The sequence below is a fragment of the Sphaerodactylus townsendi genome, linkage group LG02 (genome assembly GCF_021028975.2).
Source record: "Sphaerodactylus townsendi isolate TG3544 linkage group LG02, MPM_Stown_v2.3, whole genome shotgun sequence".
Lineage (NCBI taxonomy): Eukaryota > Metazoa > Chordata > Lepidosauria > Squamata > Sphaerodactylidae > Sphaerodactylus > Sphaerodactylus townsendi.
This window is the reverse complement of record NC_059426.1, coordinates 159259126-159271327: the sequence shown is the minus strand read 5'-3', so window position 1 is coordinate 159271327 and position 12202 is coordinate 159259126. Positions and strand designations below refer to the sequence as shown.

General features: G+C 44.6%; 1 protein-coding gene across 2 annotated transcripts in view; it reads left to right on the top strand.

Annotated features, from left to right (window-relative positions):
* The window catches only part of CCDC85C (coiled-coil domain containing 85C), a 216840-nt gene that overhangs the window by 194444 nt on the left and 10194 nt on the right, over positions 1–12202 (top strand). For both annotated transcript variants that reach the window (XM_048485462.1, XM_048485461.1), the window contains one exon: positions 10470–10565. In XM_048485462.1, the coding sequence (XP_048341419.1) occupies positions 10470–10565 (96 nt within the window). The remainder of the gene's footprint in view (positions 1–10469; positions 10566–12202) is intronic.

The following is a 12202-nucleotide window of genomic DNA, read 5'->3' as shown; positions in this document are numbered from 1 at the left end:
CAATACTAGAACTAGGGAGCATTCATTGAAAATGCTGGGGTGGGGTGGGGGGGAATTAGGACTAATAAAAGGAAACACTTCTTCTCACAACATGTGATTGGTGTTTGGAATATGCTGTCTCAGGAGGTGGTGATGGCCACTAACCTGGATAACTTTAAAAAGGGCTTGGACAGATTTATGGAGAAGTCGATCTATGTATACCACCAATCCTCCTTTTGATCTCAGATTGCAAATGCCTTTAGTTAGGTACCAGGGAGTATATAGCAGCAGGCCATTGTTTTCACCTCCTCAAAATGGAGTCTCAAAGGCACCTGGTGGGCCACTGCGAGTAGCAGAGTGCTGGACTAGATGGACTCTGGTCTGATCCAGCAGGCTAGTTCTTATGTTCTTATGTTCTTAAAGGTTGCATTCTGCCATCAGAAAATTTAGTCTGGATCCAACCAACCAGATTATGCATTTATTGCACGTTAAAACAACTGCTGGCTGTAATGGTTTCCAAATAATGTACCAAAGAACATATAAGAACATAAGAACAAGCCAGCTGATCTGTAATCAAAGTCCATCTAGTTCAGCACTCTGTTACTGTGAGTGGCTCCAAATTAGGTGCCTTTGGGAGCCTCACATGGGATGTGAACTAATGGCTTCTGCAGCTGCCGTTCTTTATCACCTGGTCTGTTAAGGCATTTGCAATCTCAGATCAAAGAGGACTGCGGACAGGTAGCCACAGACCGACTTCTCCCTTCTCATAAATCTGTCCAAGCCCCTTTAAAGCTATCCAGGTTAGTGGCCATCACCACCTCCTGTGGCAGGCAGCATATTCCAAACAACTAAATCACACCATGGAAGAAGTGTTTCCTTTTATTAGTCCTAATTCTTCCCCCAGCATTTTCAATGAATGCCCCCTGGTTCTAGTATTGTGAGAAAGAGAGAAAATTTCTCTGCTCCATTATTTTCACCCCATGCATAATTTTGTAGACTCAATCATATCCCCCCCTCAGTCAGCCCTCTCCAAAACTAAGAGTCCCAAACGCTTGCAGCCTTCCTCATAGGGAAGGTGCTCCAGTCCCTCAATCATCCTTAAGGTTCTCTGCACTTTTTTTCTATCTCCTCAATATCCTTTGAGATGCGCTGCACTCAGAACTGGACACAGTACTCCGGCGCGGTCGACCACTGCTTTACATAAGGGCATGACAATCTTGTAGCTCTATTATCAATTCCTTTCCTAATCATCCCCAGCATAGAGTTTGCCTTTCACAGCTGCCATGTATTGATTTGACATTCCCATGGAACTATCAACTAAGACTTAAATCCCCTTCCTGGTTCAGACTGATAGCACCGACCCCTGTAGCTGTATGTGAAGTTGGATTTTTTGCCCCTATGTGCATCACTTTACATTTTGCTACATTGAACTGCATTTTGCCATTTCTGAGCCCATTTACCCAATTTATCAAGGTCTGCTTGAGCTCTTCAGAATCCTTTGTGGTTCCTCACCATCCTACATAATTAAAATCTGCAAACTTCAGTCACCACGCTACCCAACTCTACCTAGTCATTTATGAATAGGTTAAAGAGCACTGGTCCCAAAACGTAATCCCTTGGGGACACCACCCCACATCTCTCCATTGTGAGAACTTCCCATTTACACCCACTCTTTGTTTCCCTGTTTCTCAACCAGTTTTTAATCCATAGGAGGAATTCCCCTCTTATTCCCTTCATTGCTGAGTTTTCAACAGTCTCTGGTGAGGAACTCTTGTCAAAAGCCTTTGGAAATCCAAGTAGACAATGTCCAATCGGTTCACCCCCCCTGGTCCACATGCCTGTTTACACCCTCAAAGAACTCTAGTAAGTTTCCAGGGGTGACAGGATTTGCTCTGCAAAAGCCAGCGCTGACTCTTTCTCAGCAGGTCTTGCTTCTACATGTTTTATAATTTTATCTTTAATGATAGATTCTACTAATTTACCAGGAACAGATGTCAAACTGACTGGTCTGTACCCCCTGGTCCCCCCCCTAGATCCCTTTCTTAAAGATTGTGTGACATTGGCCATCTTCCAGTCTTCAGGGATGGAGCCTGATTTCAGGGGATAAGCTAAGTTGCATATTTAAAGTGAGAAGATCAGCAATTTCATGCTTGAGCTCTTTAAGAACTCTTGGGTGAATGCAATCTGGGCCAGGGGATTTGGTAACATTTAGTTTATCAATGGCTGCCAGAACTTCTTCCTTGTCTACCACTATCTTCGCTAGTTCCTCGGATTCGCCTCCTAAGAAGCTTGGTTCAGGTGCAGGAATGTTCCTCACCTCCTCTTGGGTGAAGACAGATGCAAAGAATTCATTCAGCTTCTCTGCAATCTCCCTGCAATCTCCCTAAAAACTCCGAGAATCCTTGCAAGATAATCAGCCTGTCTTCACTGAGAAAATCACTAATGGTGCAAGACAGCTTGTTTGCCGTTATGACCTTTTCTCTGCCATGTGCAGCTGTTGGACGGGTTGGGCACATTTCCTTGCACGTGAAACACCAGTCAGGCCTACAGGCCTGGGTGGTTTCCTGCATCAACTCAGCATGTGCTCTAGATTGCATCCCAGAATCCTCTGCCATGCATCCAAAAGATCCATTTCCCCATTCCTGTCCTATCAATCTTGCCAGAAGTTTCCAGGAGAAATACATTTTAGAATACTACCTTTGATTCTGTCACAGAAGTGTCATTAACCTTCGGGACGCAACACTCCAGAGTGGATGTGCCTTTGTTGATATTGCAATTATTTCAGCATTGTGATTTTCACAAATTAACGTCACCTCTTGCAACTTTGCTTGCTTTTTTAATGCATTAAAAACACATTAAAATGATCCACGTGAAGTCTGTTGAAATGACTTGATATCGCAGAACTTCTCTTGACGGTTTCTGCCTGCTGACTTCTGGCATCTTTTGGAGAAAATGATTACATCTTTTCAAGGAGAATCATTGTGAGAGGTTTTTGTGGAAATGAGTTAATGTATTTACAGTAGTAGTAATAGAAGTGATGGTGGCTTTACAAATAGTCAGCAAAACTGAAGCCAGAAGGTATATGAATATTGCGAGTAATGCACTGAGAGCTTGTTTGGAGATTCTAGCAAGGGAGCACAGCTATTGTATATCCTTGATCAAAGAACAGTACATTCCTTCAATCTGGGGCCCCTTCCGCACATTCAAAATAATGCGTTTTCAAACCACTTTCACAACTGTTTGCAAGTGGATTTTGCCATTCCGCACAGCTTCAAAGAGCACTGAAAGCAGTTTGAAAGTGCATTATTCTGCATATGCGGAATGAGTCTGGGATACAATCTTCTATCTTCAATTACAATCATAGTTGGTCATTCCACAGATCCCAAGGTATTACTCCAGCACAGCATCGACAATCACAAACTTCTACTTCCACCAAGAAAACCAACTTCTTCCTGCTGCAACCATGATCTTCAAAGCAAAAGTCATCCCACAACTTCCTTTTGAAACACCTGTGTGAATTCATGCATTATAACAACACAATCAAACACCCACAGGCACACTTTCTTTGACAGATAACAGGAATGCCCAGATGTGTTAGCTGTTTTACCATGTGTGCAGAAACCAAACAGTTCCCTATGAAAACGAAAACCTGGAAAATCACCATCAAATACTGGCTGAATGTGCTCTTCAACTCTTAACCTTTGAGCCTGCTGTCATCAATGTTAGAAGATACTCAATCTAATTGAGCCCTTCGGGGGTTGGGCAGTATATAAGTTGAAATATATAATTGGCATAGAAAAATTATTTGTACGATTCAACCGGTGGTGGGATTCAGTGGCGAAGCCACCAGGGGGAAGGGGGGGTGCGCAACGCACCGGGTGCACCGATTCTGGTCAATGCAGCTGGAAAAATCCCCGCCTCAAGAGTGCTCCTCCCCATCGGCAAGACCCCCCCCCCCACTTACTTTTAGGAATGGAACATCCCAGAGAAGAAGCCTGCCTGCGTTGCCTGGGCCTGGTGGGAACTACATTTCCCAGGGGCTCCTGGGAAATGTAGTTCCCACCAGGCCCAGGCAACGCAGGCAGGCTTCTTCGGCCTGCTCCTTTCCTAAAAGTAAGTGGAATGAAGTGCCGCGGGGAGGGGGGGGCTGCCACGGGGGGGGGGGGGGGGGGGGGGGGGGGGGAGCCAGAGTGTGCACCGGGCGCACTCTGGCCTAGCTTCGCCTCTGGTGGGATTCAGCAGGTTCACACCACTTCAGTAGAACCGGTTGTTAAAATCATGCTTGTAAACAACCAGTTGTTAAATTATTTGAATCCCACCACCGGAACCGGTTGTTAAATTTCTTTGAATCCCACCACTGATTCAATCCATTGGTATCAGTCTTGACCTTCTAATGAAGTCTGACCAATCTGGCATCTTGAAAACCATAACACAAAGAATTCGAGAACATGAAACAGCAGGTCTATTTCCATCTGATCCAAAAATCTGTTCTCCTCAATTTCTAGGTATTCAGGTTAACCATAATTCCAGTCTTCCTTATTTACTTGCCCTTGTCTCTCCTTCTCATAGACGTTCCTTTATGATGGCAAAACTAAATTATTTTCCATCATCTGTTCTCTCTGGAAGGTTTATTCATGTTCTATACTCTAAATGGCTCTGTTCCTGTGGAGGGGAAACACCTGACTCAATTTCCCATATACTGCTCGACTGTCAGCTTTTTAACGATCTTCAAGAGAAATTGATCATCCCAGAAATACAGGCCAAAACAGCTTTAAGCAAAAAGAAACATGTCTTTCATGAGATAAAGACTCAGGGTTTACCGGCTGCGTTGCCAGATTTCTCTCTCTTGTACTAAAAAGAAAGGCCTGTTAAAATTTGAAGTTGTCTGAACTATTATTGATTTTTTTCTTTCTAACATACTGATTTTAATGAGTTGTGATCTTAATCTATGTTAGGTATGCCAGTAAAGGTATCTGTATCTGAACTGAGAGGAAAAAGAGTATCGGGAATTGCATTTGGGGCCGAAGAGGGCTGCTTCCCCAATTTCCTTGAAGGGTTAAGAAAATATTGTCTACCAGGTTCTGCTCTTCTTAAAATAGTCTAAACCATAAAAGGAGAGCTCTATTTCTGTGACTCCTATTAATCTTGTAAATACTTGTGTACTTGTTAGAAACAAATGCTGACATGTGGTTACAATATAGCCAGGAGCATGATTGAGCAGCTCTGAGCAGGGTGTATGTGTGCATTTTATCTGATTTAGTGCAGATATAATGTTAGAAGTCACCTGACAGGTGGTAATCGTAATTCACGTGTCAAATACAAAACTGCCCCTGTGCCTCACTTGCTTTCTGCCCAGAAATAATCAGAACCTAGGTTAGGGCTCAAGACCATAGGTCTCCTATCCAGCGAGGGTTCCCGTTGTAGTGCCCACCAAGTGCTTTTAGAAAGTGGGTGTTCTGCGGAGCTCTCTCAGCCCCAGGGGAGAAGGGAAAGGAGATTGTAAGCCCCTTTGAATCTCCTACAGGAGAGAAAGTGGGATATAAATCCAACTCTTCTTCTTCTTCTTCTTCTTCTTCTTCTTCTTCTTCTTCTTCTTCTCCTCCTCCTCCTCCTCCTCCTCCTCCTCCTCCTCCTCCTCCTCCTCCTCCTCCTCCTCCTCCTCTTGCTGTGTGGGCAAGGGAGAAGGGCTTGATTACACGGAATGGTTTCCAGCACATCGCATGTACAACGCTGTCATGAAACAAGAGCAAGTTGTTCTGGAGTTAGAGTGGTGCGTCCTTGTTCTACTCTGTACTTTTGCTTTTCACACATTCTTGCAAGCGTTCTTTCTTTCTAAACATAGCTTAGGAAACTATCAGTGCTAAAATTGCTGAATGCACAGGATACATGTCAGGGACAGTTGCAGATTCCCAGTTTGCTGTTTTTCTTCACCCTGCAGACTTTGAAGCAAACAAATTAGCATTTAATCATAGAACCATAGAGTTGGAAGGGCTAGATAGGCTATCTAATCCAAACCCCTGCTAAATGCAGGATCAGCCAAGAGCATCCCTGGCAAGCCTTCAGCCAGCCACTCTTGACTGCCAGTGAGGGGTTAGCGTACCACCTCCTCAGGCAGCCGATTCCACTTCTGAACTACTCTTACCATAAAAACCCTTTCCCTGTTGTCCACCTAGTATCTTTCCGTCCATGATTTATACCCATTATTGTGACCCCTATACTCTTGTGCCAACAGGAACAGCTACCTGCCCTTCTCTAAATGACAGCCCTTCAAATATTTAAAAAGATCAATGTTCTCTGTGCCATGTGCTACACTGGTTCCTTAGCCTAGTTAGTATTAGCTGTTACAGGATAGCACTTTGCCTTCACCAATGCTAACTTCAGTAACGCTAGCCATGGTTCTCTTTAAAACTGTGGACTCAAACCAGAGTTAGTGTAACCTCTATCTGTGGGTTCTGTGGGGCAGAACTTGGAATGAGTTTGCAACAACAAATTAAAAAAACAAAATGGTTTACTTTCTTAACATATAACATCAAACATCAACATTTAACATCACACTTCAAGGTCCTGTTCAGGTTTCATTTCAAGTCCTTCTAGTTACAGTCTTCAGATATTGCCAAGTCCAATTCTTCCTGCAAGTGGGTTTGCTCCTGAAGACTCCAAGGGCTTGGTGAACAGGATTCAACATGATGAAGGTTTCCAGGAGAACTCTCACCCATTACAACCACAAAAACCCTGAAACAATAAACTCCAACATTTACAACATAGCAAAAATAAACAACTATCTTCCCACTAGTTCCCAACAACATTGCAGTTACCTTAACAAGGTGTTAAGGGCTTATACAAATCAAGGTCCGAGTCTGGTAGCCTTGTCTCCTCCAAACTACATGAGCTCTGCAGCCTTCTGCTGCTTTGAGTCTCCACCCCTTTCTGGGTCAACCCATTCTGAGCATGGGGGTTACATTAGCAGCAACTGGCAGACCCTGTTTACCACTGATCCAATGAACATTTGTGAGATCGGTGGTCTGACACTTGTTGCTGATAGATTATGTTTCATAATAGATTATGATGGAGACCAAGCCCTACAAGGAAAGGCTGAGGGTTTGGGGAATGTTCAAACTGGAAACTAGGAAGTTGAGGAGGGACATGGTTGCTCTCTTTAAAGGCAGCGGAGGATAGGACTCTGAATAATGGGTATAAGTTGTGGGAAAGCTACCAGGGGAACATTAAGAAAAAAGGTTTTACACTTCAGCAATGGAATTGGCTGCCTTGGGAGGTGGTGAGCTCCCTCTTGCTTGCAGTCTTCAAGCAGCAACTGGACGAATACTTGTCAGGAATGCCCTAGGCCAGGGGTGGCCAACCTATAGCACTCCAGATGTGCATGGACTATAATTCCCATCAGCCCCTGCCAGCATGGCCCTAGGCTGACCGTGCATTGTGCAGAGGATTGGACTAGATGGCCTGTATGGCCCCTTCCAACTCTTGAGATTCTATGATGTCCAAGCTATTGATTAAGAATGACTCTTCCAGGCTGACTACGGTTAGTTGAAGCGTCTCACACTCCTGAGATATGGTAGAACACGGTATGAGATGTAACCAGGTTCTTCATTATCATCCTGTCGTAGTTGGCGAACTGAGTGAGAAAGCTGACTAGGAGACACGAGTAATGAATTCCAAGCAGCAGCCTCGGCCATTCTCGACACAATTCAGAGATTTTACAAGGAAGCTGTTTTGTACTAGGGGAAAAAGCTAGGGGAAAAAACCCCAGTCTTTTGCTGAAAAGATGCACATACCACTCTGTCATCCCCAGTGTACCCTTACAGCAGAAAAGGATAATCCTGCTTTGTTCTTTCCATCAAGGCAAAATTTTGCGATTTTTCAATGGACCCATTGTGAGTTTTTCTAAATAGTTCAGTGCAAATCATGAAGACAGGTAGGGCATCTCTTTGAATAGGGACATTGTATCTCATCTTGTTTCAGAGAGACCTTAAGAAGGATAGGCCGTATCAAAGGTGCGCATCAGACTCTTCGGCTACTTGAGTTTCTTGCTATGAAAGCGGCGAGTTTCTTTTTTTTCTTTTCCTCAATAAGATGCCAGATGTGAGAGAATCAGATAACATATTTTGGAAGTGAGCCCTCCCTGGCTGCCGTTTTGTGTATGTGCTTATTTCTCTGGTTGCCCTCACAACCTTCGTTGAAGAGGGCTCTTTAAAGAAAGTTGCCATGAAACCAGTGAAGTGGATGCCAATTATTCTCCTGCCCCACCCTTTTATCTCAGAGAGTATGCACCTTCCTAGTAAAATGAACTGCCAAGAGCCATTTCAAAGATTAAATGGGTTTCCAAGGTTGGAAATTCTTTTGGTGTTTCTGAACAAATATTGCATTCCACTGAGCACCAAATCATACATTGCACGCAGTACGTAATGGTCATTTATATTTTTTTAAAGTGAAAAAACCTACTTCGGGGTGGGGGGAGAGGATTGGAATCAGAGATGTGGCAGGGAGCCCTTTAGGAAGAGAAACGACTTGGATGAGGCAAGTTTGTATTTAATGTATTGTCGAAGGCTTTCATGGCCGGAATCACTTGGGTTCTGTGTGGTTTCTGGGCTGTATGGCCGTGTTCTAGCAGCATTCTCTCCTGACTTTTCGCCTGCATCTGTGGTTTCGCGATGCAGGCATCTGTAAAGATGCAGGCATCTGTGAAGATGCCAGCCACAGATGCAGGCAAAACGTCAGGAGAGAATGCTTCTAGAACACAGCCATACAGCCCGGAAACCACACAGCACCCAAGTTTGTATTTGTATATGTATATTTGATTTATATACCACCTTCCCCAGAAAGGCTCAGGGCGGTGTACAACAATATAATAACAACATCAGTATTTTATAACAGTAAACATGGCATCAATGAACCATGGGTCGGTAATGACCTACATAGTGGTCATTCCTGTTTATAATGTGTTTAGCAGAAGCGCCTTGAACTGTTTGTGAGGGGGATCAGTGGATCTCTATCTGTATACATGTGCACAAACACCAGCATTTCATAGATAAAAACAGTGATGCTTTTATACTCTTTGGCACTTATTCTCATACCAAGGACCGCTTCTCCGCTCATTACTTATTGCTAAAGATTTTTTCCCATCTACAATTTGGTATATTAATTTACTCTGTAATAGCCTGCTGTACACTGCAGCGTGAAGTGGTGTATATTAGCAAATGGGATGGAACTGACCATTATTTTATGTATTTGTTTTCAGATTAAGAACATTTAATAGAACATTGACTTATACAAACAACCTTACTGTTCATACTTTTTATAGACTAGCTGCTGCCGCATGTTCAGGCACATTAAATGTCTGGATAAGTTGCAGCCATAATCAGAGTCCGTGGTGGACATAACATGGTGGTTCCAAGCAGTCCTACCTGTCACTGCAGCCCTGTTTATCCCCCAGAATAACCAATTCCAGACCTGCAGGAGCAGGATGGGGCTTGGAGTGGCGGGAGTGAAAAAGAACCAGGGGTGTGAAATAACTCCTCCTTCCTCTTCTGCACTCTCTGCTCTGGGGTCAATGTGTTCCTCTTGTTCCTCCATCCCACCAACGTGCATGGTGGTTCTTCTGAGCAGCAGTGGCGTAGTGGTTAAGACCAGGTGCATTCTAATCTGGAGGAACCGGGTTTGATTCCCCTCTCTGCTGCTTGAGCTGCGGAGGGTTATCTGGTGAACCAGATTAGTTTGTGCACTCCAACACATGCCAGCTGGGTGACTGTGGGCTAGTCACAGTTCTTCGGAGCTCTCTCAGCCCCACCCACCTCACAGGGTGTTTGTTGTGGGGGGGGAGGGAAAGGAGTTTGTTAGCCCCTTTGAGTCTCCTACAGGGGAGAAAAGGGGGGGATATAAATCCAAACTCTTCTTCTTCTGCAGAGATCCTGGGATCTGAAGAATAATTATTCTGGGGATCGAAAGGGGATGTGGGAATGGAGAGGAACATGGAGAAATATCCATTCAGGAATGGTTGGATACATGGCAGTGTTGTTGTATCTGAGTCTCCTAGTCTGACACCTTAGTTCAGATCCCCCCCTCCTCTATGAAAATGTACTGGTGACTTTGGACTGATTGCTTTTTTTCTCCGTCTCTCCGGCCCGCTGTGTTGTGATGGAGATTAAGTGGGAGAACAGTGAATGCTGCCCTGACATGCTTGGAAGAAGGACGCCATAAAGAAATGTGATAGATAGCTGTGAGGGAGATGGGACGGGAACTGTGCTGTAGCATTTCGTGATGTTTTGAATGCTGAAGTGTTCATCTCAGCTCCTGAGGATCTGGGGATTTGTGGAACAAGGTACCCAAATCAGAAGAAAACGTGGGTTTGCATGCTAATAAGACACCTCAAATATCTCTGCAAAGGGCAAAAGAATGAAAACAATGGGAAAATAAGGGCAGTCCCATCTGGCTATCGATCAACATAATTGTTTTTCTTTTTCTGTTGTCGTTTTCAGGGCCCGTCTCGCATAGCTCCAGACCTTGCATCTTCTCCTGCAGTGGGTTATGTTCCCCTGAGCCAGAAACCTGAAGCTGTGGTTCATGCTATGAAGGTGGGTGTGTGGCAGCCAACCCTAGTTTGTGTTCTGGCCCCAAAGGAAGGTCATGAGGTCACAGAGGGGCTCTGTGCTGAAACGGTGTTCAGGAAGTGTCCCGTTTATGGCCAGTCACACACCTCAGTCCCACCAGTGGCCGTGGCTCAGTGGTAGAGCATCTGCTTGGAATGCGACACATCTCCAGTTGAAAGGATCATGTGGAAGGGGACGTGAAAGACTGAGTCCCTGGAGACCTGCTGCCAGTCTGAGTAGACGATACTGACCTTGATGGATCAGTGATTTGATCCAGTATAAATCAACTTGATGTGTTCACTTCCAGCGTGCTGCAGTGGTTAAGAGCAGATGGATTCTAATCTGGAGAACCAGGTTTGATTCCCCACTCCATATGAGCAGCGGGGTCTTCTCTGGTGAACTGGATTTGTTCCTCCACTCCTAAGAACATAAGAACATAAGAACAAGCCAGCTGGATCAGACCAAAGTCCATCTAGTCCAGCTCTCTGCTACTCGCAGTGGCCCACCAGGTGCCTTTGGGAGCTCACATGTAGGATGTGAACGCAGTGGCCGTCTGCGGCTGTTGCTCCCGATCACCTGGTCTGTTAAGGCATTTGCAATCTCAGATCAAAGAGGATCAAGATTGGTAGCCATAAATCGACTTCTCCTCCATAAATCTGTCCAAGGCCCTTTTAAAGCTATCCAGGTTAGTGGCCATCACCACCTCCTATGGCAGCATATTCCAAACACCAATCAAACGTTGCGTGAAGAAGTGTTTCCTTTTATTAGTCCTAATTCTTCCCCCCCGCATTTTCAATGAATGCCCCCTGGTTCTAGTATTGTGAGAAAGAGAGAAAAAATTCTGCATTCCTGCTGGGTGACCTTAAGCCAGTCAAAGTTCTTCAGAACTTTCTCAGCCCCACCAACTTCACAAAGTGTCTGTTGTGGGGAGTGGAAGGGAAAAAAGTGTGTAAGCTACCTTGAATCTCCTTACAAGGAAGAAAATCAGAGTATCAATCTGAACTCCTCTTCTCCTTCCTCTTCCTCCTCCTCACTTCTGAAGTTTCAGAATGGTAGTGACACCACTGCATGGAAGGAGGGAAGAAACGAAACAAAAGTATTGGGATCAGCTGCTGCCTATGCGTTGTCTGAGAGCAGAGCCTTCACATGAAATTCCATGATTTTCTCCACTTTTTTAAAAAAGGAACAGAACATTTTAATGGGGGAGACCAACATGATAGGAGACGAGAAGGGGCTATTTAATTCTCTTCTCTGTTTTCACTTAAAATCACCACCTCTGCTTTGTGGCAGAAACACAACACACCGTTTCAGAGGACAGCTGTGTTAGTTTGCAGTAGAACAGCTGGATTCAAGCTTACTAACTTCTACGGCTTGCCCAATCAGTGTGGGTTTCTAGGTCAGGGGTCTGCAACCTGCGGCTCTCCAGATGTTCATGGACTACAATTCCCATCAGCCAATTGGCCATGCTGGCAGGGGCTAATGGGATTTGCAATCCATGAATATCTGGAGAGCCACAGGTTGCAGACCCCTGTTCTAGGTACAGGGTTCTGTTTTTAATACGAAGAAGGCAAACACAGAGGGTTGTTAAAATGTGTTGAGGATGAAAGGGGTATTTTCTAAAA